At 52.3% G+C, this 26,255-nt stretch overlaps 13 protein-coding genes across 13 annotated transcripts; 8 read left to right on the forward strand and 5 right to left on the reverse strand.

The window, feature by feature from the left end:
- Positions 1–261: 261 nt before the first annotated feature.
- Positions 262–2,532, forward strand: AYL99_10949 (hypothetical protein; the record flags this gene model as incomplete). The annotated part of the gene is made up of 1 exon (XM_018842455.1): positions 262–2,532. The coding sequence occupies one exon, from the start codon at positions 262–264 to the stop codon at positions 2,530–2,532; it is 2,271 nt and encodes a 756-aa protein (XP_018687868.1).
- Positions 2,533–2,625: 93 nt separating this feature from the next.
- AYL99_10950 (hypothetical protein) lies at positions 2,626–3,171 on the reverse strand (the record flags this gene model as incomplete). The annotated part of the gene is made up of 1 exon (XM_018842456.1): positions 2,626–3,171. The coding sequence occupies one exon, from the start codon at positions 3,169–3,171 to the stop codon at positions 2,626–2,628; it is 546 nt and encodes a 181-aa protein (XP_018687869.1).
- A 1,393-nt stretch (positions 3,172–4,564) lies between these two features.
- Positions 4,565–6,089, forward strand: AYL99_10951 (NADP-specific glutamate dehydrogenase; the record flags this gene model as incomplete). The annotated part of the gene is made up of 4 exons (XM_018842457.1): positions 4,565–5,018; positions 5,071–5,148; positions 5,222–5,277; positions 5,325–6,089. 4 exons carry the CDS (start codon positions 4,565–4,567, stop codon positions 6,087–6,089), a joined length of 1,353 nt encoding a protein of 450 aa, XP_018687870.1.
- Positions 6,090–6,471: 382 nt separating this feature from the next.
- AYL99_10952 (hypothetical protein) lies at positions 6,472–10,263 on the forward strand (the record flags this gene model as incomplete). The annotated part of the gene is made up of 1 exon (XM_018842458.1): positions 6,472–10,263. One exon carries the CDS (start codon positions 6,472–6,474, stop codon positions 10,261–10,263), a length of 3,792 nt encoding a protein of 1,263 aa, XP_018687871.1.
- Positions 10,264–11,108: 845 nt separating this feature from the next.
- Positions 11,109–13,473, reverse strand: AYL99_10953 (hypothetical protein; the record flags this gene model as incomplete). The annotated part of the gene is made up of 2 exons (XM_018842459.1): positions 11,109–12,104; positions 12,154–13,473. The coding sequence occupies 2 exons, from the start codon at positions 13,471–13,473 to the stop codon at positions 11,109–11,111; spliced, it is 2,316 nt and encodes a 771-aa protein (XP_018687872.1).
- Positions 13,474–13,836: 363 nt separating this feature from the next.
- Positions 13,837–15,678, forward strand: AYL99_10954 (hypothetical protein; the record flags this gene model as incomplete). Its single annotated transcript, XM_018842460.1, has 2 exons — positions 13,837–13,990; positions 14,045–15,678. 2 exons carry the CDS (start codon positions 13,837–13,839, stop codon positions 15,676–15,678), a joined length of 1,788 nt encoding a protein of 595 aa, XP_018687873.1.
- A 457-nt stretch (positions 15,679–16,135) lies between these two features.
- AYL99_10955 (hypothetical protein) lies at positions 16,136–16,903 on the forward strand (the record flags this gene model as incomplete). Its single annotated transcript, XM_018842461.1, has 1 exon — positions 16,136–16,903. One exon carries the CDS (start codon positions 16,136–16,138, stop codon positions 16,901–16,903), a length of 768 nt encoding a protein of 255 aa, XP_018687874.1.
- A 309-nt stretch (positions 16,904–17,212) lies between these two features.
- On the forward strand, positions 17,213–18,403 carry AYL99_10956 (hypothetical protein; the record flags this gene model as incomplete). Its single annotated transcript, XM_018842462.1, has 2 exons — positions 17,213–17,433; positions 17,530–18,403. 2 exons carry the CDS (start codon positions 17,213–17,215, stop codon positions 18,401–18,403), a joined length of 1,095 nt encoding a protein of 364 aa, XP_018687875.1.
- Positions 18,404–18,690: 287 nt separating this feature from the next.
- AYL99_10957 (hypothetical protein) lies at positions 18,691–19,868 on the forward strand (the record flags this gene model as incomplete). Its single annotated transcript, XM_018842463.1, has 3 exons — positions 18,691–18,856; positions 18,909–18,986; positions 19,039–19,868. 3 exons carry the CDS (start codon positions 18,691–18,693, stop codon positions 19,866–19,868), a joined length of 1,074 nt encoding a protein of 357 aa, XP_018687876.1.
- A 127-nt stretch (positions 19,869–19,995) lies between these two features.
- Positions 19,996–20,501, reverse strand: AYL99_10958 (hypothetical protein; the record flags this gene model as incomplete). Its single annotated transcript, XM_018842464.1, has 2 exons — positions 19,996–20,031; positions 20,091–20,501. The coding sequence occupies 2 exons, from the start codon at positions 20,499–20,501 to the stop codon at positions 19,996–19,998; spliced, it is 447 nt and encodes a 148-aa protein (XP_018687877.1).
- Positions 20,502–21,016: 515 nt separating this feature from the next.
- AYL99_10959 (aspartate-tRNA(Asn) ligase) lies at positions 21,017–22,739 on the reverse strand (the record flags this gene model as incomplete). Its single annotated transcript, XM_018842465.1, has 2 exons — positions 21,017–21,691; positions 21,741–22,739. 2 exons carry the CDS (start codon positions 22,737–22,739, stop codon positions 21,017–21,019), a joined length of 1,674 nt encoding a protein of 557 aa, XP_018687878.1.
- Positions 22,740–23,011: 272 nt separating this feature from the next.
- On the reverse strand, positions 23,012–24,865 carry AYL99_10960 (hypothetical protein; the record flags this gene model as incomplete). Its single annotated transcript, XM_018842466.1, has 1 exon — positions 23,012–24,865. One exon carries the CDS (start codon positions 24,863–24,865, stop codon positions 23,012–23,014), a length of 1,854 nt encoding a protein of 617 aa, XP_018687879.1.
- Positions 24,866–25,146: 281 nt separating this feature from the next.
- Positions 25,147–26,247, forward strand: AYL99_10961 (hypothetical protein; the record flags this gene model as incomplete). The annotated part of the gene is made up of 1 exon (XM_018842467.1): positions 25,147–26,247. The coding sequence occupies one exon, from the start codon at positions 25,147–25,149 to the stop codon at positions 26,245–26,247; it is 1,101 nt and encodes a 366-aa protein (XP_018687880.1).
- Positions 26,248–26,255: the final 8 nt, after the last annotated feature.

The raw sequence follows: 26,255 nt of genomic DNA on the forward strand, positions 1-26,255 counted from the left end.
CGCTGGAGCTTTTTTGCAGCGAGCACGCGGGGGCCAGAGCAAAATAAGCTCCATCCTCGTTCTTGGGCTGAAACCTCCTTGTAATACGTCTTCCTTTATCCCTCTTCTTTCGGCTGGTTCACGTCTGCGACGTAACGTGTTTGCATTTGACTGGAAATTCTTGATATAAGATACTGCTGTAGTCGACTTTCTCTGTTGTTTTTGAACCAACCTCGGGCTCCAGAAGACCCCTCGCTCTAGATCCGTCTCCTCAACTTCAACATGCACAGAGTCGGACGATGGTTTGATCGCGGCCGTTCCTCGCTCAATGCTTCAACTCACAGTCTAGACTCGCTGGAGGAGTCTCAAAACCTTGAGACTGCCATGCGAGCCGTCGACCGAGTCATGGATGATGACATCAAGGGTGCTGAAGCAGGCCTCGCCGATGGCAACTCTTCGTTTCACAAGCTTGCTAAAGGCACACTGGCCTTTATGAAGGCTGCCTTGGGATTCGAACAAGAGTTCATGAAGGAGGCTTCGGAGACGCTCTACGAGGCCGAATCCAGTGCTGCAGCCAGTCACGCGAGGGCCCAGCACGACTCGCGTGCTTTTCAGTCCACCATCTATGAAAGAGGTTCAGAATTCGCATTGTGCCAAGCAGAAGCCCAGATCATGTCTGCCGTGGTTGGCGTGCTCAATGAGAGTCTGACCGAATCACTGCGGGGCTTCTATAAACTCCGCAAGGCATATATTACCCTGGACAGCCTTGTGCAAATGGAAATCAACTTCAACCGCAATCGCTCGAGCAGCACTCTGCCAGATTCCAGAGATCGGTCCAGCGAAAGTTTGCGCTCATCCGCCTCCGGAAAGTCGGGCCACTTGTCTTCAGAACGGCTGGAGCCCCATCCTTACCACCAAGCCCAACCTGCTCAACCATCTGCGCTCAGAAATGCGGAAGTCGTCGATACTACTCCAGATAGTGTCTCAGATGATGAATTTCATGAAGCAGAGGAGACCAATGCAGCCACAGACAAATACAACGGCCGCATGGAGGTGGAGGTGAAATCGGACCATACGACGGAACTGGACCTGGAAATTGAGCAATTTAGTGAACTGCCCCCGGAAGGCGTGCTGAGCCGATCGACAACAGCAACGCTTGGACTGCTCACAGAAGGGCCCGAATCCGAAGTTTTCAGTAACTCGCTCGACGTCTTCATCCACTCGGGAACCAATCTAATGTCTGGCCTACTGGCGCTTCTCATCTCCATCATTCCCCCAGCGTTCAGCAAACTTCTGTATATCGTCGGATTCCGTGGTGATCGAGAAAGGGGCATTCGGATGTTGTGGCAAGCTAGTAGATTCCCCAACATCAACGGCGGGATGGCAAGCTTAATCCTGTTTGGTTGGTACAATGGCCTGGTTGGGTTTTGCGATATCATTGCGGACGCGGATCCATCTAAACCGGACGACATAGAGGCGTATCCCACGCAACGCTTGGAGACACTTCTGTTGGAGATGAGGAAGAGATACCCCAACAGTAATCTCTGGATCGTCGAGGAAGCAAGAACAGCGGCCTCGAGAAGAAACCTTGATCGAGCTCTGGCCATTCTCGCCACTCCTGGCAAGAGTCAACTAAAGCAGATCGAAGCGGTGCACATGTTCGAAAAGAGTTTGAGCGCTATGCACGCCCACAGATACCAGTTGTGTGCCGACTCCATTCTAGCGTGCGTGGATCTCAACGCGTGGTCTCGCGCTTTATATTATTACATTGCTGGCGCCGCACACCTTTGCTTCTACCGCCATGACAAAACCCTCTCCAGCCAAGACAGAGAAAAGCACGCCAAGCTCGCCGAAGAAATGTTCAAGACAGCGCCAACCAAAGTTGGAAAGAAAAAGATGATGGGGAGGCAACTACCTTTCGACATCTTCGTGGTGCGCAAGATCTCGAAATGGGAAGAACGGGCTTCTCGGCGGAACTGCAGCTTCGTTGATGCAATTGGTGTGAGTCCGCTTGATGAGATGATATTCCTCTGGAACGGCTTCAAAAAAATGAATGAGTCGCAGCTGCATGATTCCTTGGACAATCTTTCATGGTCCGAAAGCATACCTAACTGGAGTAATGAAGATGTCGATGAGTACGCGATCCTTGACATCCTCAAAGCTATCATATTCAGAAATCTCCGCCGGCACGAGGAATCCATAAGCCTGTTGAAAAAAAAGCTGTTGACTCAAGGGGCCCATGAGTTCAAGGGTGCGAACAAAGACGACTGGATGGTTCCAACCGCACATCATGAAATGGCGGTTAATCTGTGGATGCAGAGGACAGCATACACTCAGCAACATGGAGCCACATTCATCAGAGATCCCACAGAGAAGATGCCCGAGCTTGACCTCGTTCATGACGTAAAATTGGTTCAAGAAGCAAAACATCACCTGGAAAAGGCGAGAGGCTGGGAGAAGTACGAGCTTGACGCCCGGCTGGGCATGAAAATCACGGCCGCGCTCAATGCTGTCAAGAAATGGGAACAGAAACATCCCAATGCACTGCGATGAAGCATTCGAGCTCGTCTGGCACTGTACGTTGTGCTGAATGTTCAATTATACTCGTCACCCGAGGTGCCACCCCAACGATAATATCTCTGTCGATCAACAGTTCCTGCTTCCGGACCAGGGTCGTTCTTTTGCCTGTCTTGGCAGTTTCAAGCTGAGGAAATGAGTCCCTTCTAGAGGAGTCTCATAATATGCGGCAATGTTTTCGAACCCGAAGTTGCGGTACATCCTTAACGCCGTGGTCATACTCGGCAGGGTATCCAGCCTCATTTCGTCGTACTCGAGCTTCTCTGCTACAGCGATGATGGCAGAGGCCAGGGCTTTGCCGACTCCGGTCCCTCGCCCTGCTGGCGTAACGTAGAGGCGCTTCATCTCGCAGACCTTACCTCCTGCTACCGTAGAAGGGAGAGGCCGCAGTCCGACACACCCGATAGCACCCCCAGCGTCATTCCTGGCTAAGAGTAATTCTCCTTGTGGAGGAGAATATTTCCCCGGCATCCCTGCCATTTCATTGTCAAAATTTTGGAAAGATAGGTCAAAGCCCAAGGACCTAGCATAGGCATAGAAGAGAGCAGTAGTATCTGACAAGTCGCTCGGAAGTCGCACGGGGTTTATGGAAAAGCTTGCTCCTGTTTCGGCCATTTGGAGCACGGCGAGATGGTCTATTGGGCGCGAGGAAAAGTCCACAAGCAGTAAAGCAAATAGCTGTGCACACGGTCAACCATCAACCGAGCTGCAACGTTTGAGAAGTTGGTTTCCGTCCTTGCCTGTATAGCAAGCAATTGCTTTTGACATCCTGGTATTTCGCGCAACGGGAATGTGACTCAGGACTCAGGGGTGGAAGGTTCAGACTCCGGGGCGATGTGCCTGCTTCCGGTTCCATGTTGACCCTCTCCACTCTGGAGCACCATTCCACTGCGCCCTTGGAGTTGACACAAAAATACCGCCTGCGGTCTTTTGTTTCTGTGGTGCAGGGCGGGGAGGTAGTTGAGGAAGAATTTTCTATTTCACGTGTCCAACTTCAACCCGTGCCCCGGCTTCGTGGAGAAAACTTCTTAACGTGGACAGGGGTTTCTGCGATATAACACGGGATATGGTGGGATGGTTTTTCCTCTTCGTCAGCTGGCACTGGGGCTCGGGTACATCCGAGTCGCCCATTTACTGTACATGTATTTAGCGAGAGAAAGAAAAATTGCTCCCAGCTGGGGCGGACGTGCTTAGCGAGGGCATTTGCTTCTGATGGCTGACTCCGGGCTCGGGTGGGTTAGTGTTTCTACATCCAACAAGCTTTGGGGGGGAAGTAGGCGATGCACAGCGACATCGGATCGAGCAACCTCTGGACGCAACAAGCAGGACCAGCCGCTCAACACCTGCACTCCACTGCGCGGAAAACGAAAGGGCGACGGGCCTCGATAATAGAATTTGGGGCTTCGCCATTGTCACCAACTCCGAAGCTACCTACTGTAAACCCCCTAGCCACCACTATTACTCGCTAGGGGCACAAAATGGGGCTCCTGTGGTCCTGAGTCCCATCCCAAGTCCCCACTGCAGCTCTATCAACATCTCTGCGCGCCCTCCCTTATCGAACCAATGGACGCGCTCACTTCCAACCCTTACAAAATTTTGTCAACACCATCTTCACAGAGCACTTGTCGATACGATGGGTTCTGGACTCCCCCTGTTGTCTCCTTGGGCTTCAGATAAGCTAAGGAGAGCAGAATTCCAGGCCTGCTAGCTGCACATGCATCATGGGTGCGCAAGGTGCCTGGGTGTGGGATGTGTGTCGTCACCTTTCGGACTGACGTACTGACAGATTTTTTTCTGCTGCCAAGGGTGAAGAGCTGCGGTTGTAGACGACAGACAGAGCTCATTCCAGGCCGAGAGACAGCTGGTTGAAGACTCACTGCCAGCCGTTATATCTGTGAACATTTTTTCCCCTCCCCTCTGACTTCTGCTTCCAACACAAACCTTTCTTCAGGTTGCATTCTCACTTCACTGTTCGCTCATCTCTGCTTCTTCACTTTCGACCGACAACATGACCAACATCCCCTCCGAACCCGAGTTCGAGCAAGCATACGAGGAGCTTGTCTCAACTCTCGAGAACTCGTCGCTCTTTGAGAAGAACCCAGAATACAAAACAGCCCTGAACGTCTGCTCCATCCCCGAACGAGTCATCCAATTTCGAGTGGTGTGGGAAGACGACAAGGGCCAGCTCCAAGTGAACCGGGGCTACCGTGTACAATTCAATTCCGCGCTTGGTCCTTACAAGGGCGGCCTCCGATTTCATCCTACTGTGAACCTTTCTGTCCTGAAGTTTCTGGGTTTCGAGCAGATCTTCAAGAACGCACTCACTGGACTGAACATGGGAGGTGGAAAAGGTGGCGCAGATTTTGACCCCAAGGGTAAATCAGACAACGAGATCCGTAGATTCTGTTGTGCTTTCATGAGCGAGCTCGGAAAGCACATTGGCGCGGACGTCGATGTTCCGGGTAAGCGACACGAGACCACTTGCTCTATTCGGTAGGCTGATTATGTGGGCAGCGGGCGACATCGGTGTATCTGGACGAGAGATTGGCTGGCTATTTGGACAATACAAGAAACAAAACAGGACGTGGCAAGGTGTTTTGACTGGGAAAGGAGGCGAGTCAACAATTCATACCTCCGAGAGAACACAATCTCTGACAGATTGCAGGCAGCTGGGGTGGCTCCCTCATCCGACCTGAAGCGACAGGTTACGGTGTCGTCTATGTGAGGCCTCCCCATCACGTCAGCGGCAGTTGACTAATAGTTGCCAGTACGTCGAGCACATGATCAAATATGCCTCTGGCGGCACCGAATCATTCACAGGGAAAAGGGTCGCCATCTCTGGCTCTGGAAATGTGGCCCAATATGCAGCCCTGAAAGTGATTGAGCTAGGGGGGACTGTCGTGTCTTTGAGTGATAGCAAGGGTGCCATCGTCGCCACTACTCCACAGGGTATTGACCCAGAGATGATCGAAACCATTGCAAAACTCAAGGTGGACCGAAAACAGCTCTCCGAGGTCGCCCACACCTCTGCATTTAGCAGTAAGGTCAAATACATTGACGGTGTGCGACCGTGGCTGCATGTGGGTCAGGTCGACGTGGCTCTGCCCTCGGCGACGCAAAACGAAGTATCCGGCGAGGAAGCCGAAGGTCTCGTCGCCGCTGGTTGCAAGTTTGTGGCCGAAGGAAGCAACATGGGCTGCACAAAAGCTGCAATCGACGTCTTCGAGGCAGCCAGAAATTTCAAGAAGGAGAAATGGGTCTGGTATGCTCCAGGAAAGGCTGCTAATGCAGGTGGTGTGGCGGTTTCAGGTCTCGAAATGGCTCAAAACTCGGCACGAATCAAATGGACTGCGGAAGAGGTGGACGAGAAACTGAAGCTCATCATGAAGAACTGTTTCGAAAACGGGCTACAGACCGCGAAGACATATGTCACACCAAAAGAGGACGAATTTCCCAGCTTGGTGGCGGGCAGCAACATTGCCGGATTCACCAAGGTCGCGGCAGCGATGAAAGATCAAGGCGACTGGTGGTAGACAACGGACGGGATCTGGAATGTAAAGAAGGGGCGCGACTTGATATTGATGCTTCCCTCAATCCTGGACTTAGGATGAAGTACCGATTATGTGTCCATGATGCCATGAAATCAACTAGACCACGAGCCCTCACCCCAACCCGCTCCCATTCTTTCCGCGCCAAGAGCTCGTGACTTGGCGCAGTCGCCCGGCTGGTGCTTCCTCCTTGCTTAGCGATCATTGGTCGCGATATTTTGAGGAGAGACGCGTCCTAGAAATCTTGCTATTGTTACTCTACTGTACAAAGCATTCCCCAAAGTCCACTATCATGGCACAGATGCTTCAAGTCGCTCCTCGCCATAACGCTCCTTGAACAAATGCGACCCAGGCAACAGCCGCAACCATGCTCAATCTCTATACCGAGACCGCCTTCCAGGTGACCCCGGCGGCCGCAGACTCAGTAACACACCTCCGTGTTCCGAGAAAGAACGGCTTGTATGACAAGACCAAATCTGCTTCGACCCGTGCTGAGAATGGCCGAGCCTCGCGAAACGATCAAAGCTCCTATTTCTCCCAATTCCTGGCCTCGCAAAGCTCGATATATTTTCGAGCGTCCAAAACATACCCACGGACATTCTACTGGAAAGTGGTGAACAATGGAAAAGTGCTGCAAATACAATGCGCCGATTTCGCAAGAAGCGAAGCCGATCTCAACGAGGCCTACCTTACCATCCAGTTCGAGTTCCAGGATCAGATCATTCCTCGAGGAGTCACTTTTGCGGATTTAGAGAATCTCGACGAGATTAGCATCTTTGTTTGTACCGACAAAAACGAGATCTTCAACCTACGAGTGCCCATGAGAGCCTTTCACGACTCGCGAATCCTACAAAGCGAGAACCTCAATCAGTGGTGCCAGCCACTCGAAAGTTCCACCCTCGGCATAGATAAAGTCTACCGCATTTATGCGAATACCTCGCTGGTAGTGATCATATCTTTTGCCGGCGGACGATTACAGAGGCTGAAGAGGAGGTCTTTACACGACAGCTGGGAACAGGATAACTACGATGACCGGTCATGGGGCGCATCGATCCGAGGACTGGTCACTCGACGGGGCTATCACACGATCGAATATGGTTCAACACAACTGGATCCGAGAACCGCCCAGACCATGTCCGTGTCCGCGGATGGGGATCTCCTCTTCACTGTGTGCCTGAATCATACTTTGCGAATCTGGAATCTCAACAACGGGAAAATTGTTGCTACGAAAGACCTGATGGGCTTAACCCGGGACCCTAACGACAGAACCCACTTAAACCCAGCGGGAGATGCCCTTTTGCAGATATTCAAAGAAGACGAAGTGCAGAAATTTCCTACAATTTTGACTTACAGTCCCGAAGATGGAGGGCAGTTCAAATTCTGGGATGTCAAGGGGAGCCTCACAGACTCGCTTCTTGTTGAAGACAGATATCCGGAGACAAAACTCTGTGCTCCCGATCCAGACCCATCAGGAAACACTGTCTGGTCCATGATTGGCTTCAAGCTCGATCCAGGCACCAATTACAAGTCTGCTCAGCTCTGGGTGCTTTGGCGAAACCACAACTACCACCAGCTTTACAACTGTCAACTGGAACTGGGCAGTCTGGCAAACTCATGGAAGACCAACTGGGTCAAATGCCACGCGACAGTGTCAGCGAAGACTGTGCCTCCAGAATTCGTCAAGGGCGATCAGGAAGATCCAGCTTCGAAGTGGTTGGCCTTCTTCTTCCATCCTGGCCGCTACTCTGAGGAGGCCCTCGACACGGCTTTATCCATATATGAAGATGCGACTTCGGTGAAATTGACTGCTTCTCAGAAAGAAGCTCCCCTGAGACAACGCATGTGTACGACTGTGGCAGCCAACATCTCTCTGCGGAAGTATAGTGAATCCGACATGGACTTTGACCGTTTTTGTATCGACACTGATACCCAATGGCGCAATTTCTACCGAATAGCTGAAAATGTTAATGACGACCGCAATGCTCCGCTGGCCCTGGCCTACGATGCATTCGGCGGGATGGTGTGGATTACCATGGCAGACAAATGTTGTGCGGTTCGAGAATGCAGCAAGTTTGAACTCCTCCAGCAGAATGAGCTTGACGACATAAAAAATCTCGAAGGCACGACTGCTCGATTATGGCCTCACCGAAAAGTCAGTACTGACGACGGAGAGCCCTTCCTCGACCTGGCTCTTCTGATCTCGGCGGCGAGGACTTTCAGGGAATCGTTTCCCTCAGACCTTGCTCGGGATCTCGTGGTTGCAATTGACGAAGATATATCCATTGGTGCCGATTATGTCACTCCGACACGGACACTGAATATCTATGATAGCACAGGATTTGGTGACGCTATATCGAACGATACTTTTGAAAGACTTCGGTCTGATCTTTCTCCTGTAGGCGGCATTTCTGGCCTGAACAACGAACTTTTCTTCGGAGTTTTGGAGCTCTTCGTGCCTAGGGGCAGGAGAGCGAAAAGCGCATTGAGGAACACGCTATTCGGAAATCTTCTTTTGTCTGTTGGTGTGCTCAACCTCTTGTCCTCCCAAAAGGAACTGCTCATGGATCTTCTTGCTCTGGCGATTTTTGTGGAGGGCGAGTTAAGCCAGGAGGAAGCGAAATCGACAATTTTCGACGCGTCTGAACTATACGACCAAATTGCACCCCTTCTCCGGCTGTGTAATCGCAACCTGTGGCTAGCATCACACTCACGACGGGTTCCCTTGGAGATTCTTGGTGCCGATGGACACCCGAATGCCTCCCGCCAACGGTCCGATACCATTGCCGAAAACAAACGACGGGTCACCATAATGGAGGACACGTTAAGCAAAGCTGTCCGACCACAGCCTGCCGTCGAGAAACCTTTGATGTATCTGATCACAGACCAGCTTTCGGAGATTGACAACTGGGCCTCTGGAAAAGATACGTTGGATCCAGAAGAAGGTGCAGTCTACCTCCAATGTGACCTACTTGTACAGGGCGAACTCGAGCTTGCCACCGAATTCTTACAGTATCAACCGTCAACGTCCTGGTCGAGCTATGTGAAAGGCCGTCTGGCTAATGCGAAAGGCGAGTATGATGTTGCAGCACATTATTTCCGGAAGGCGTCATACGGTCTCGCGTGCGGAAAAGCGGTTGGAAACCTGGTTGCGCTTTCAGCAGGACTATTGTCCATGATTGAAGCAGAGTGTTTCAACAACGGACTGCCCGTTTACCTGCATCATATTACATCTCTTTTCGAGTCTGCAAAAGCGTATAATGAAGCAGCTCAGTTTGCCCACTTGACGTTAGAATCATTGCACGCTGGGCAAAAAGAGCCAATCCCCAATTTTCGAGCCGAAGTGCTATCCAGACTGGTCACTGCAGAACTCAAGCTATCTAGATTCGATCGCGCCTACAGTGCCTTGGTCCAGCTCCCCGACCAGGCATTGCAGCGATCATCAGTGACAAGCCTGATCAACTCAATCTTGATTTCGAGTGGATCTGTTTTCGGTCCCGACGGTGTGGTACAGACTCTTCAATCTCTGCCTTGGGCAATGTATCCTCAACTTGCCCGACATATGGACTCACACCTCGTTTCCCTTGCAAAATCTCAGTTGACGTCATCGAACTTGAGCTCAGACAACGGCAAAGTCGACTATCTTAGCATTATGCACGCCGTCCGCATTTCTCAGAATGACTATCGTGGTGCGATTACTGTCCTGTACGACCGACTCCGGTTAATCCGCAAATCCGCTCGGGCTCGGCATGACCCAAAAGCCACGGCCTTGAGACACGTCTTGCTTGCTCTCATCAATCTCATGGCCTGTATGGCACCGGATGAGGCGTATATTCTCGTCGAGACCGAGAATAGTAAAGCGGCTCGAAACCCGATCAATGGTGAGGTTGCTAACCTGCAACACGACGTGGAGATGATGAAGATGAACAAACGACGGCGCGTGATCATCACCCTGGAAGACTTGCGGAAAGAATACCAAGCTATTCTGGATAGGTGCAGTCGGATCGAGCGTGGAGATTTCAACTTTGAAATAGACGATGAGAGCGAAAGAGATGAAGAAGCTGATGAGCTGATGGCAGATCAGAGTCAATCGAGATTGAATCTATCGAAAGTTTCTCTGAGAAATGGGGTTGGAGCTGGCCAGGACGACATGGAATTTTGAACAGTTGGAGCTACATGTGTGCACCGAAATGCTTGAGCACTGTCTACCAGGCGGAGGTCGAGTGCCACGTGCAAACTGCGACATCTGCCGCTAGGTTAAAAAGAAAGACACTGTTTCAACTGAGCCCGATAAAGGCGGGCTAGCTCATCTTTGTGGCGAAGCGCTCGCAATGTTTGGTGTTATGATGGCTCCAAAACCCAGATAGGTCCCGGGTTCAAACCAAGTCTATTATATCGCGCTCATTCGTTTCTGGTTATCCGCTGAATGTCTAAGCATATGTAGGACACATAAACGAAGCCGGACATGCGTGCACCTGGTGTCTTGACGTGCTTCGCGGACCGGTATGCCGTTGACGAGCGCACCACCCACGATCAATAGTTTGACACATCAGAATAGATTCTCGTAAAGGGAGGCAGTGGATCATAATAATCGTAAGCCCCAACTAAAACGGTTTCGGGCCGAAGCGAGGATCTACGAGAATGGAGAAACACATGGGTACAGATCAGTCCCCAAGAGGCCATCCGCCTCCAGCGATAAATACCACTGGTGTCGAAGACGTAGACGCTGGAGTTTTCGTGATTAGAAGCCTGGGACGCAGGGCTCTACGTACCTAACAGAATGCACATTTCCCAACGTCGGCTCTGGAGCAGACAACTTGAAGCCTGCTGCCTCAGGTGTTCTATCCGAGAGAACCCCAGCCTGCTGTCCCAAGTCTCTCCTGCGCGTGCAGGAAGTAGCTGGGGACATAGCTGCTGTAAGTCCCTGATAACAAAGGAAAGGTGCAAAAAGACCTTGACTGACTGACCTGGTGTGTCCTCCTTCAGGGCTATGCCGCTTGATACCGATCAATCTTCCTCGATCTCGCCTTCTTCGCTTCCCGAATGCACACCACTCGGCTCTGTAACTCGCAGCATATCACTGTCTTTGTCCTTTTTGGCTGACGGTGGTTCGGGCGTCTTGCTCTTTCCCTTTTCACGCGACCGTGATCTTCGCTCCCGACGATTCCGCTTTGCACTACGCCGTCCACTCTCAACGCTGTCTTCGCTTCCTTCCCTTCTCCTTCGTCGGTCGCCGCCGGTGATGCTCCTTGACTCTTCGCCATAATTGAGTTCATCCCTGCTGCTGCGCGGTTCGGCTCGTGTGCGATATAGACGCTCTCGTTCTTCTTCTCTCTCGCGCCGTTCACGCTCGTAAGCACTCACGCGTCGAGTTGGAGGTGTTCTGTCACGGTCGAGGCGACCGTGTCTCTCGTCGCGTTCCCTTCGTTCACGAGGGTGCGAAGGTGGTGGACTGAACCCACTCGCCTTTCTGTATTGTTTCTCCCGAGCTGCCTGTGCTTTGCGGCGGTCTGCTTCGTAAGCATCCGGCTCTGGGGTCTTAGAGAGTCGGCCGTATCTGGTTTCACCGCGATGGCCGTTTCGGTGATCTCGGTCATCGCCTCGTCTGGAATGCCTCCGTTCACGGTCCTTGTCGGCGTCTTCTTCCTTTTCTCTCAGCCGCTTGACCACCTTGTCAAAGGCAGACTTCCGCAGTTCTTCAGTCTCAACGGCATGATACTCATCTGTCTTCTCCACTCGAGTCTTGATATCTTCCCAAGAGTCAGTAATGCGGACCGGAGGTTCTAGATGCTTGATCCTTGACCGCAGCGCGTCCACAGCGCGACGCTGGTGGCGGTCTGCTGCGTGCCTTTCATCCTCGCTTCTCCGCACTACCTTGTCATGCAGCCGCTGGAAGATGAGCTGCAGAGCGTCTCGATCGATATTGGCTGTTCGCCGATCAGTAAGCATGATATCAAAAAACTCGTCGAAGGTAGTTCGAGTTGTGACTTCATATCGTTTGTCCTGCTGGTGGTTAGCGTATGCTGTGTATATGAAAGGGTCTGTAGCCTACCTCAAGCACATCATACACGTCGTTTCGCCTTCCCCGCAGAGCCCTTTCTTCCTCTTCGACCATATCCCAGAAGAGATCCAAAGGTGTTGAACCGGCCTGACCCAACATTGCAACATACCTCGGGTCATCCTCAATTTCGGGCAATATGCTCATCCACTTGGTGCCCGCCTTGATTTTGCCTTGACTTCGCAAGCTTTGAAGTAGTTCCAGGAACCTATCGCGGTTTTGTCTTTCGCGTCTTACTTTGGTGGCTTTTTGCTGCTGACGTGCATCATTGAAGGTCCTCTCGAGCGACTTGATGTGGTTCTCAAAAGCCGTCAAAACATCTGACTTACTCAGAAGCTTGAATTTCTCATCCGACAGCATCCTCTCGTTGGATTGAAGAATCTCCTGCGCCTGCGCCCATCGGGTGTAAGGCTCCAAGTCGAGAGCTTTGAGAATAGCAACAAGGTCATCCAGCGCAGACCTGCGGACGGCGGCTTCCTGTTCGATATGCTGCTTCTTAAGCTCGATAATGTATTCTTCGAAAAGCTGCTTACGCTCATCTTCGTTGTCAGTGGATCGAAAAACGGTCTCACCCTCAATGATGGGCCGGATTGTTTTCCATCGACTGTAGTGTTTGATCTCGGGGTGTGTTCTCAACATGTTACCGAAATCTGTGCGTAGCTTAGCCAGCCTTTCTTTTGCCTTTTCCCGTTCTTGTTGCCGAACCTCGACCGCATATTTCTCGAAAGCTGCCTTCCTGTCCTTCGGGTCTTTCAAGGCTCTGTATTGAGGGTCTTTGATGGTCGCCCGCATCGTCTGCTCCCAGGTCCAATCGGGTTGGACGTTGGACCGTCGCAGCAGTTTCATGAACGCAGCTTCCGCCTCCTCAAAGCTGGAGTAATCCGGCACAACTTCCTTTGCGATGGACGGCACCGAGAGCGCGCTCTCAGGACGAGGTTTCAAATCGAAAGGCGCGTGATCGTCTCGTTCGCGAGCATGATTGTAGGACGAAAGGGCAGTAGTTCCGCCGGCAACGAAGGCAGGGGGTTGCTGGACCGGTTTAGGAGGGAGTTGGACGGAATTCAGGGCGTCGCGATACTGCTGTGGCATGTCCCACACGGTCTGTTTCGTGTCCGAGTTTGAGTAATACTTCCGGCCATCGGGAGTGGTGTATTCTTGCCATGGCTGAGCGGCAAGCGCCTTTTCCAACGGAGTCATAAGATCGGGAGGTTTGGTCCATTTTGTCTCCTTGGTGATGGTGTGGTAGTAGTAAGTGCGTCCGTCGGGGGCGCGCGCTTCTCGCCATTGTCCGGGTGTTGGTGGAAGCCCGTTCATTTTCACACGTTAAAATGTTGACTGGTCATACGGAAAGGAGGTAGTGATGATGACAGTAAGGAATGACAGGTTCAAGTCGAACGTGAATCGTGGAGGATGAGCTGCGATTCTTAGAAAATGGTAGGGGGGACTTGAGGTGGGAGCCGAAAAATATGAACCCAACCATCAATTATTACATAAGCTGCTCGTCTTTCCGGGTGATTGGCATCAACCACGCACGCGCACTTCATCGTGTCATCCACAAACCATTGATGAGCATCATCCCCCTATTACAGCAGGTCAAGATGATACCAGGAACCTGTGTCTTCTAGTAGTGACAGGGAGGCATGCCTGACAAGCTTTCCCTCGAATCGACCTCCCAAGATGGAAGCTGATCTGTGCAAGTCAGCCCTGGTAGATGCCATTATTCCATCGGACACAGTGGCTGAGGTTTCTGAGATTCTACAAGCAGGGGCGGAGGTTCAGAATGACTCCAACCAGCTTCTCGCCATCAAGGAAAGAGAGCTACTGTTTTTTGGTATGTTTGGTCCCGGTCGTCCGAGGAATTCTATCTTACTCATCCCCAGATCAGATGAAAGATTGAGGACACTGGCGGTCATACGCCTGCCTCATTGCGACGAAGATGTCTTGAAGTCATTTCTCTCACAGCTCTCTTTCAAAATTGACGTGTGGGCCATCGAGGAGTCGACAGGCAACGAACAAAATACACCCAACGCAACACCTCCCAAAGACCTCGTGTACTCCGCAGACTCGATCCAGAAGAACGAACCTATGGTCCTGGCCAGTGAGACTGCAGCCCGCGGTCAGACCTTAACTCTGGTTTGGGAGATTGAAATCATTCTCAACCGACCTAGGTTTCGCTCTCCTCAGCCTGCAATCATCCTGATCCCTTCTGCCACCATCAATCCTCCTCAGCGGGACGAAATTGACAAGAATGACAATCTTAAACCTTTTCAACCGCTGGAAGCAAATGCACTCGAACCCATGCGCTTTCTCCCCGGGCTCAAAGATAACCCTCCATACCTGGCTGCTTCGAGGCTGGAACGCGTACTTCCCATGACCACAACTCACATGCACCGGGTCCACCTCCAACACGTCCCTTCTCGGCGGCATAGTGCAGTACCTGCGACAATGTCACGAATACGGTATCAAAAGGTGAATGCTTTCAGTACAACCCCCGCAACTATCGTTCTGCTGGATATGGACATCATTCCGTTCGTGCGAGTAGATGCTACAATCGAGTATGTTGATCTCTCTCTCAAGAATGGTAGCACCGAGCCTCTGATGCCTGGATTTCTGCCGATGAAAACCCGCTCAGGAGACTGCATAACTTTCCTTTATAGACTCCATCAGAAGATAAGCCCAAACCGCGCCCCTGGATTCGGACCCGTCAATCCAAACGTTGACGTCCTGTCAATTGTGATTAGGCTGGCGATCAAGCTGAATGAGAAATGTCATCCGGTTCTTGTTATGAAGTGGACTACCAACGTCGACTTTACTCCGGCCCTTAACCCGTCGTTTGGTCCTCCTTCACAGCCCATACAACGGCCGAATCGCCCGACAAGTCTCCCGGTTAACCCTGACATCGGTACGACAGCCCCCGCAGCTGCCGTCAGCGCCAGCCTACAGCCAGCCTTTGATACCGAGGCGAGGAGTGGACTGTCAATATCTTTCACAGCTCCCGACATTCCAGTCCGAGTTGGCGAGCCATTTTCATGGAAAGTTCTGGTCGTGAACAATTCCCTGAAGATGGCTAAAATTGCCATCATTCCCTTACCTCGGATTCAACGCCAAACCACTCAGACCCAATTGTTTGCCAAACGACACGCACCGAAGTCATCTACTGCCTCCTTCCATCCAAGCGAGCGGCGACACACCAAAGAGGGCGAGGACATTGATATCGCACAGGCAATTGTCGATGAAAACGTCGTCTATGCTATGCACCACTCCTATCCTGTTCCCCCGGAAACTGATCTGCTGGCTTTAACAGCAGAGCTTAGGATTGGTCCTTTGGCTCATGACCAGTGCCACGAGAGCGAAATTCAGATGGTCGCTTTTGAGGTCGGCACCCTACGGGTCGACGCCATGAGAGTGGTCGACCTAGTCAGAGAAGTGGAGGAAGGGGGTTCGGCAATGGGGGTGTTGACCGACATCAGAGATTTGCCTGACATCGTGGTCGTGAAAGCGGCGGGCGAACGAGACTGACAACAGTACCTCTCGGCAAAGGGGGCTCGGGGCGCGCAGACGCTCAGTCAACAGGCAGCCATGATTCCTGAAGTCTGGATTCTCCACAAGAAGATCGATGCTGTCCAAGCCCGCAATCTCGTTCTATTTTTGAGATTCGACCGATTCGACGGGTTTGCCCCAGCCTGTCAACGGATGCGCCCAGGAGTCTGCCTCGCATTCTCGACCAATCATAAATCAGCCTCGTCAACCCAGCCTACATGTGGAATTCCGAATACGATGACGAGGCGTGGTACAGACGACAAGGCCGCTGGCCTTCTTGGGATGTTGGGGATTAAAAGGTTCAGGGTCACCGGCATGTCCGAAAGGAGTACGTCAGTCCGGTCTTCAGAGTCTAGGAAAGTCAAAGTCTTGCACGGTCACCATCACTCAGTGTTATTATCTGCCATTTGAGAGAAATACATCGAACCATAACAGAATGGCTGCGAAATACTTCGAGTACAAGAATGAGGTCCTAACCTCGACAGAGAAGATAGCCGAAGTAGATGCCAAATCTGCGGAAACCTCCCTCTTCCCCCATGCCTCGTCCGCCACTACCCTTCTCGACCCCGATATCTTCAGCCCTGGTACGGTCCTGCATATTTCAGCTCGAGGAATCGGCGTGCTCCGATTTCCAGGGCCTTGCTCCGAGCTGAAAATCCAAGTTTTTCATAATGACGGGAGTCTGGCATATACCTCGACGAAAGCAAAGCGGTGCTCTGGTGACGCAGTGCTCAACCACCCAAAGCTGGGCGACATAATAAGCACGTCATACTTCTTTGGTCCCAAGCGTGAGCCTGATTTGAGGTTGGTCCAAGGTCAAACCGGGACAGGCGACAATTCCGACCGAATTAAAGTCTCTGGGAAGCTGGGTTCTCGGTCCACAACCTTCACCACCCCAAATGGGCACTCATTTGAATGGAGCTACTCACACAGGAAAGACATATCGGGCAAGAAAGTCAAAATCATTGCACTGCGCCAAAAGGAAACGGGAGCCATCCTAGCCCAGCTGATCAGATCCGATGGTACGCGGACGGAGGGTACCTCCAGATGCGCGGCTGGAAATGGGGGGCAGCTCATACTCGACCAGGAGGCGACAAGTCATTTAGATGAGGCGGTAATCGTGGCCACATGCTTGGTCATGTTGAAGAAAGAGATTGATCGGAGGCGGTGCTTGCAGATGATGGTGCTCGTCGGAATTGCTTAGCTGTTGCGTAGTTACAGCAGCGGACGATAATATGCATCTCCAGTGTTGTGCCACGCAATGTATCTCGATGACATGTCGAACTCCATGCTATAATCCGATAACTGGTATTTTATGAATTAAAGAGCATTCCAAAAAGAATGGAAGCTCAAGGCAGAAACATTGTGAAGCCTCGAAAAGATTGTGTGATCCGCCGTACTGCCTGGCGCACGCGAAGCGCATTCCTTAGACGCCTTGTGATTTGGCTCACTCTCATCCCACCAGGTCGTCACCCGGCAATTCAGTACACGATGACTTGAAGCCTCCTGCGACATGTCGCGCAAACGCCGCAACACGTCATCTCCCGAGCCCGATGAGTCTCCACTCGTCAAGCGTCAATACAGGAGCGATTCAGAGGAAGAGGAGACGGATGAAGTCCCGTACATCGACCAGTTTAGTGGCCAGGTCGGTGCGTTTCCTGGGCTTGGGGAGGATAGGGGTGAACTCTTCTACGGGCCTGCGAATGATGGAGTCGACTACCTGAGGATGGTGCGGTGAGTCTCCTCGTTATAACTTGGTCGCCTGTCACTGAACGTCTGGTATACCAGGTCAAGGGCAGGCAAGGGCTGATATTTGATCTTGTGTCCCAGGTCGGAAGCAAAGGCTGTCCCATCCATTCTATCTGCTCAGATAGAGGCCGCACATCTGAATGGAATCGAAGAAAAGGAGGAGATGGGGCAGGGCGGGTACTATAACGATGGCACATACACTGCAGTCAACCAAATTCCAACACCAGTGGAAGCAGACCCGCGCTTACCACCTGCTCAAATCCAGTACTACAACTCGCTTCTCGCACATTTCAGACTAGTCCGTGCTACGCTAAGATGCCTACCACCTCTTCCAGCTGTTGAAGCGCTTCGTCCCTTGCAGTTCATATCATTCCCGGAGAACAGTCGCAAGGTGCGAAAGCAGTGGGAAGAGCACATGTTGTCTGCGGACCCTCATCCTGTTCAGGTTGCCTGTATGGATATGAATACTGTCGTGGAGTTGGTCAGGTTCATCTCGGCAAATCTGTACAAGATGCTCCACACACGGGATCCAGTGAGGGTGACGAGGATTGGAGCTTGGGTGTGGGCAGTCCTGGGGAAGTGCCGAGATCGCGGAGAGTTGTCGAGTGAGGAGGTGGGAGACATCCGAGAGTTGGCGCAGAAGGCGCTTCGGTTACAGGAGATGGGAGACGTACAGCATGGACCAGGAGACGAGGACGAGGACGAGGATCAGGAGGAGAAGGAAGGTTCACATGAAAATCTGGATGTAGGCGTGATTGGTCCTCTCGAAGCGACACCGACTCTCTCAATGGGGGATGGAGAGGCAGAGCTTGCTGAAGGCGTTGAGCAGGATTCGAAGCGACAGAAGTGCATCAGCCTGATCGCGGACATGATAGTCACGATTGCAGGCGAGGTTTACGGCCAAAGAGACTTGCTGGATCTTCGAAGCAAATGGGCAGCACCCAGGGCAGACTGATAACAAGTGAGATGAAGTGAGATGAAATTGAGACATGCCACGGCACATTTTCCTGAGGCGTACGTTTCTCTTGTATGCGGCAACGGGAAACCGCACCCACAGGCCTCCTCTGTCTCACAGCAAACAAGCCTCTTGCTGCCGGTACCCGATCTTGGATTTGACATCTGCGACCATCTGTCAACAACACCTCGTGTGGGTTACACGACCCTGACTGATCTTGTTCCCTCGCCACAACCATGCTATTTACCTCCCTCGTCCTCTTCATGCCAACCGTCCTTCGGCAAGCCATGGCGGATTACAACCCGGATATCTCCAACGGCACCTGCTACTACTACGATGGCACACAGGCCGATTCCAGGTATATCCCTTGTGGGAATGTCGCCCTCGGCCACAAGTCATGCTGTGAGAGTCTGGACATGTGTCTATCGTCGCACGCTTGCTATAACGGTCAATGTCAGAAACCCCCCCTTGCTGCCTAGAGATTTCTCGCTCTGACGATGATTAGTTGGCGTCACATATTTGGCCGGCTGCACAGATTCGAGTTACGACGACCCGGTCTGTCCAGACAAAGGAGAGTTTCAAGGTAGGGAAACGAGTCCGCACCCAGTCCGTCCCACACTTTTTGACCCCTGCAGAGCAACCATGGGCCGGCCTGGTCTACTGCAACGGCACTTCGAATGAATGGGTAGCGTGCGAAGATGAAGGCAGCACAGTTACAACTCCGTTACCTTGCTGGTGTCCCGACACTGACTCGAGGACTGTCGCTTTCACCGACTCCTCCGTCCTCACCAATATCATGTCCTTGCCAGCGACAGTGGGCGGCAGTGTTACTTGGAAAGATGCCGATGCGTACTCATCAGAACACTCCCTTACTGCCACACTTGTTGCCTCAGATGTCGAGACCACCGCTTCCACCAGCTCAGTGACTAACGCAACCGGTCCCCTGTCACCCGCATCAATTAGCTCTGCAGCGAGTTCTCCTCCGCCTCCCCCATCCACCTCTTATCAGACCTCCTCTGCACCGGCTGCCGCCTCTACGGTTACACCTAGCCACTCCGGCTTGAGCACAGGACAAAAGATAGGCATAGGGCTTGGATCAGTGTGCGCAGCGGCGATCGTGTTGGCTTTTGCCTGGTTATTATGTGCATCCGCTCGTCGAAGCGCTAAGAGAGAAGAGGAGCAGAATGAAGCGGCGCCGATGAGGGAACCCACGCTACCGCAAGTGGAGAGGAGGCCGAGCGACCCAGAGATGAGAAGTCCGGCATGGTCCGGTCACAAGTCAGAACTTCCCGCAGACGAAAGTGTTCCGAGTGCGTCGCCAGCACCGCGATATCAGGACTTCCAGAGACCGCAGAGCGCCGAAGTCGAGGGCAGCCCGGTCAGAATGTCTCCGACGAGACCTACACAAGATGGGGGTTTGAGGGTGCCCGGTCGGAAAGGAACCTACTATGAGATGGCCGGATAGCAGACGGACGAAGCTGTGCTCAGTTTGTTTTATGCAGATCACGCTGAACGTGGTTGGGAGAGTGTTCCAAAAGGGTCTTGCAGAGCGTTGTTTGCGCATATGGATATTCTTCGCACTCTTCTTCTACCTACCCCTTCGCAGCGTTCGCGACAGGCGCCGAATCCTATGATTCCCCATTAGCTCCAATCTCTCCTCCCGCCTGCTCGACGTGAACACACTCACCAAGTAAACCTGATACTTCTTGAACCTCAACTCCTTTCCCTCGTACTCCGCCAACACCGCTCTGGCGGCCCACTCCACGGTCAACTGCTTGCCATTCTTCAGGCCGTAATCTACGCTGCCGTACAACATGCACTCCAGACTGCTTTCGCCAAAGGGAAAGATCTTCTCCAGCTTGTGCTTCCGGGTCTGGATCGGCCCCGTCCAGAGTCCCTTGCGCAACTCCAGGACCTGGTCATGGCCCTTGACGGCCTTCGAGCCCATCACGAAGTCGGCGTCTGGGAGAAAGGAATCGGCATACTCGGCGTGCGCAGTCGGGTTGTCCGAGACGTCATAGAAGCGCTCGAAGAAGGGGGCGATGCGCGGATCGATTTTGTTGGCGAGAGACGGGGGAACTTGGCCCGTGTACGTCATGTCGAAGAAGGGATTTGATAATGATAATAATAAAAATTTGAACCTGTGAAGGGAACGGGGACTTGCAGAGAACAACTCAAGGCGAGGCGAAGGGAAAGAGCTGGAATATACACGCTCAATTCCATACATATACCTTGTCTCCTGGAAGCTTTTCCACCCTTTCCCCCGCCAGCTCCCGGCACGGGGCCGCAGACCGGATAATGCACATACAGTAAGTACCAGGATATTTTGTGCCACTGCAAGGCTGCGGCGTGTCTGTAGAGTTGCTGCGGGATGAAAGCGACCATATTCTGCGGCTACTCGGCACAACTCCTCTCCCGTCCAAAGACTCTGGTCTACATTTTGTCATTCCGCGCCACGCGGCTGTTCTGTCTCTGTTTTTTCTCTTCAACTTTCTCCAGCCTAACACAGCTTCTGGAAGCAAAATGAGCCTCGGACTTTCACCACCCGGTCCCCTCGCACTCCGAAGATCCACCGACCATCCATGCAAGTCTCGCGCAGAAAAAAAGAAAAGTCTAAGGTCTCAACCTCTGCGGATCTCTAGGGAAGGGTGTCGCTTGTCTCACGTTGTCCAACCCCAGGAAGAACATGACGATACGGTTCAGACCCAGCCCGCCACCAGCGTGAGGCCGACACCCCTGCCTGAAGGCATTGACATAGTCTTGGAACCCCTCTGCGTTCGGGTCTACCCCTTTGCTCCTCATCGATGCTTCTAGCTCTGTGGCATCGTTGATTCGTTGCGCACCGGACATGATCTCCTCACCCCGCATGAAGAAGTCGTAGGAATTGGACAGTTTCGGGTCCGTCGGGTGTGGTTTCGTGTAGAAGGGCCTGACCACCATCGGGAACTCGTCCAGCACGTAGAAATCTGTGTCGTATTTTTCTCTGATCAACTGTCCCAGTCTCTTCTCCTGGGCCGTTGTCAGATCTGTAACGTAGTTATCCTGTTCGGTGGTGTCCACGCCCGCTTCTTTCAAGATCTTAATTCCGTCGAAATACTTCAGTCGTAAAGCTTTGCCGTCTTTGATTCGGAAATCTCCTGCACGGGGAAAAGACTTTTGCACGACGGCGATTTCGTCCTTGTAGCGAGTTTGTAGCTCGTGGACAATGAAGACGATGAGGTTCTCGGCAAATTCCAGCACTTCGTGGTAGTGGTGATTGAAGACCATCTCAAAATCGAGTCCGGTGAACTGAAGCGCAGTCAGCATTTACTTTAAAAGTGTGAACGGAAAGCCATACCTCCGTCATATGTCGATGAGTATTGCTGTTCTCCGCGCGAAACACCGGGCCAATCTCAAAGACACTCTCGCAATCCCCAGCAATAAGCATCTGCTTGTGCAGCTGTGGAGACTGCGCAAGAAACCCACTCTTGCCAAAATAGTTGTTCACTTCGAAGACTCCAGAACCACCCTCTGTTGCAGCACCAAGAAGCTTGGGTGTGTTGAACTTGCGAGAACCGGATTTGCGCATGAATTCTTCAAATAAGCCTTCGACGCCAGAGGAGATGGTGAAGATGGCTTGGTTGCACTCCGTCTGCAGATCGATCACACGATTGTCGAGACGGGTTTTTAACGTGACGATAGGGGCTCCCTCGGCATCAACTGCTGGTCCTCCTTCTTCTTCTCCTGTTATTGATGGTGGCGGTGGTCGCTCCGCATCCTTTACTTGCATGGGGATCTGCTCGGCGGCGGAAGCGATCAGGTAGATCCTGGTGACGTGCAATTCGAGGTTGCTGATTGAGGCCGAGGCCACGGGAGGATCGGGCTTCTTCACGATTCCTGAGACGCGGACGAAAGAGTTGACATTGACGCCCACAGCCCATTTCACCATTTGCCTTGATACAGCTTCTCCTGCCGCGGCAACAACAGCTTGGATAGTTTTTCCTTGCTGACGCAACATGAGGAATGCCAATTTCGCACTCTGGCTTCTGGAGTTGTGGATTCTGACAATCACCGTAACTTCTTTGTCGACATGCTCCTCTCCAAGCCTCTTGAGATGGGTGATCTCGGGGTCGTCTTGTGGTAATGGGCCATATTTGTCCTTTGCGGTGTCCTCAGACGCCTGCGTCTGTTGGGCAGCTTTCTGTTCCGCCTCTTTTGCCTTTGCCGCGGCTTTCTTTGCGGCTTTTTCTGCCTCCTTCTGTGCTTTCTTCAGTGCATTCTTCGAGGGTGCGCCGTCGGCTGACACGTTGGGGTTGTCTTTAGCATGCGTCGGTAATGAGGCTTCTTTATTCTCCATCTTGATCTGATGACTGCAGAGACGAGAAGAAAACGATGATTGCGCGAGAAATTTAGAGGACACAAAAAGAGTTGGAATTGAGTCATGAGACGAAAAGTGGGCTGTTCGAAATCACGGTGGGGGGTCTCGTGCAATTTGGAGACAGGGAACTTATCGATAGGAAACGGGTGGCTATTAGTGCAAAAACATCAAATAACGCGCGAAATCGTGTCCTTCACTAATTGAATATCTCATATGCTCATTAATCATCGTATGTGCTTTTCGAATGAGACTCATTGATCCAGCTCCGCCAGGACTGTCCGTATAGACGCATCTTCAGCAACCCATGTCTCGATCCTCTCGACGACGTCTCTCACGAGTTTTACATAGGTTTCTGACTCGTTGAACATTGAAGTGTGCGCGGTCACCTCATCAATTCCCTCCATATACACCCTAATCCATGTTGGGTCTGGCTCGCCTGTATTTGGATCTTTCGGCGGGAGAGCACAAAACTTGCGGACTTTCTGGACTTTTTCATTTGGCGATGTAGCGCCAGAATCTTTTGCTTCTGGCTGCAGTTGCCTCTCATGATCTTCTGGCTTCATTTTGGACGATGTTGGTAGTCGTTCTTTTTGCTGCCGGATTTCTTGCTCCTTGGTGGTCTTTGCCTGTTCCTGCTGCTTACGCTGGCGTTTCCGGAGTAGCTTTTCGCGATCTTTGACGGATTTCTTCCAGTCTCTCACTGCCCTTTCATATATCTGCATTTGCCGCTTATGTTCTTTTTGAACCAGTTTGAGGGTATCTTCGTCGGGATATTGACTGGCGTCGAATCGCGCCGGTCGTTCAGGCAATGCTGGAAGTGGCGGTAACCCTAACTCAGCAGAGAGGGCTTCTGCTGAAGCCCAACTGTCGCTGGTTGGACCCGAAATCGAATCATGCTCGCTTGTGCTTGAGGCAGGAATTAAATCTGGGGGATCTGGGTCGATTTTGAGCTCAGCCATTTCTTTTGCTATGACCTCGCCATCACGATGTTCTTCGAGAGACAGTCGCGGACTCGAGTGTGTCGATGGATGAAGGCTTTCTCCAGATAATCGGCGTGTCGACATATCCTGAAGTTCTGCCGTAGGCGGTTCCAGAAGCGTTTGCCCTTTGTTTGGAGAAGGCGATCTCTCCCTGATAGGCCCAGTGCTTGCCGAATAGTAATTCACGAACCTCACGCGTCTCATCATCTTTCCTTCCGGCGTTTTTGGTGCCAAGGTCTCGTCGACGTCCTCCAAAGCGCGAACCGCACTGTAGCGCCTCTTCAAGCCCGGATAGTCTGCAAGGCAGCCACCAAATTCAAGGTGAGAAGAAACATAGTCTCCGGCTGCTTTTGCCAATTCTCCGCAGTGCTTGTTCCAAAAGTACCAGGCTCTTTGTAATTTGCCTTTCCTGTTAGCCAGATAAACATCGTTGGAATACGCTGGGTTATATGTCGGATCTTGAAGCGTTGCTGATGCATCTGAAAAAGGCCTTGAGTGCAGTGATTGAGGCTCTGGGAGTTGAGGAGCACTTCTAAACAAGCTGGCAATGCCGGTACCCACGACCCCGGGATGCATGCCCAGAAATGGCGTATCAAAGGCCATGAGTCCAAGAATACGATGTTGGGAGAGGTTGTTGTTCCCTGGAGGGAAATGGGAGGGTATCAAGACCACTTCGGCAGCAAGGATACCTCCCAAGCTGTGGCCAACCAATATCACATCCGTAGTGGCCGATTCGCGAGGGGTTAACCAATTGCTAAAATCATCTCGGGCGAAGGAAATATTCCTACGCGACTGATACCGAGGATAGATTTTTGTATAGACAACATGCGTTGCTGCCACAGCTGGGGTCAAGAGGCTGTGTACATGGGCGGGAAAGCTCTTGAAGCTGGTCTCGGTGCCGAGAAAGCCATGGATATAGACAACAAGCAACGTGCGGCGGTTGTCGCCAACCGGTCTGATAGGTTGAAGCGATTGTGTCGACGATACTCGTGGGTCATGTAGCCCATCGAGATAGACAGATGAATTGGGATCTCGACTGATCGAGGGCGAAAGATAACTGACATGTCGATTGGAAGCGGCCGAGGGGGTTCTAGGAGGAAGAGGGGGCTTCGACCGTGCTGCCATGGCGGCAGAGAGTCTGACGAGAAGGAGTCAGCATGACGGAGACAAGAAGAAATGTCTGTTTGTCGTTTTCACGCCGGCGATAGCATGGTCCCCCCAGGCAAGGTGACTCCCTCACAGGGTGATTCGTGATGTGGTGATCGCTTGTCCCTAGATCCTGAATGTCCTTCCTCAGCCGTTTGGTGGTGGAACGAGGCGACGTCATTCCGCATGCGCCTTCACTTCGCATAATGCCAGCATCAATAAACAAGACTCGAACCACTACATGAGCATCCGTTTGCACCATGGCTCCACGAGTCGAAATCTCCATCCCTAATACCACGATATCTGGCGGCTCGAAACCCTATACCATCTACAACGTCACGCTGCGCCTACCCTTGCGATCCTTCACGGTGCAAAAGCGCTACTCGGACTTCCTCGTTCTGCACAATGGCTTGACGGACCAGGTCGGTTCACCGCCACCCTGCACGTTGCCTGCGAAGTCATGGTTTCAGCGAACTGTCTCCAATCCACAACTGACGGAAGAACGGCGGCTGGGGCTGGAGACATATCTCAAGACCATCAACGAGATTGACGACTCGAGGTGGCGCTCGACCAGCGTCTGGAGAGCCTTCCTCAACCTACCCTCCTCGTTCGCGAACCAGACATCAAGCAACGCAGGCGCAATACACTCCGTCATATCGGGGCCTGGCGGTGGAGGCGCTCCGATCACAGACCCGGTTATCTGGCTCGATGTCCATCGTGATCTGAAGACTCAGCTACAAGACGCACGACTGAACTTGACGAACCGTGACCAAGCATCCACACCCCAAAAGCAACACGAAGCAAGCGCGGCTGCCAAGAGCCATCTCGTCAAGGCAGGATCTTTGATCGCTGCATTAGAGGAAGGCCTGGCCAATATACAAAACGCTACAGAGGGAGGATGGGGCGGGCAGAAGCTTGGAGAGGGCGAAGTCCGCAGAAGAAAAGACTTGCTCGCGTCAGCCAAGAAGGATAGAGATGGCCTCGAGAACCTGCTGAATGCTATGGCCACGAAAACTAAACTTGACAATGCAGTCGCCTCTATGCAGGAAACCCAACATCTCATGGGGAACGGGAACAACAAGCCCAAGGTCGGCGGCGGCAGAGTCCTCGGCAAAGAAACCGCTGAAACGCGGGAGCTTGACAACCAAGGCGTCCTCCAGCTCCAAAAACAAAAGATGGCTGACCAAGACCTTGATGTGGAAGAGTTACGGAAAATTGTGCAGCGGCAAAAGGAGTTAGGAATTGCCATCAACCAGGAGTTGGAGGTACAGAATGAGATGCTGAGGATGGTAGACGAGGACGTTGATCGCGTACATGGAAAGATTCAGATCGCGAAGCGAAGGATTGGGAAGATATCATGACCATTATC

Source organism: Fonsecaea erecta (assembly GCF_001651985.1).
Source record: "Fonsecaea erecta strain CBS 125763 chromosome Unknown Scaff13, whole genome shotgun sequence".
Classification (NCBI taxonomy): Eukaryota; Fungi; Ascomycota; class Eurotiomycetes; order Chaetothyriales; family Herpotrichiellaceae; genus Fonsecaea; species Fonsecaea erecta.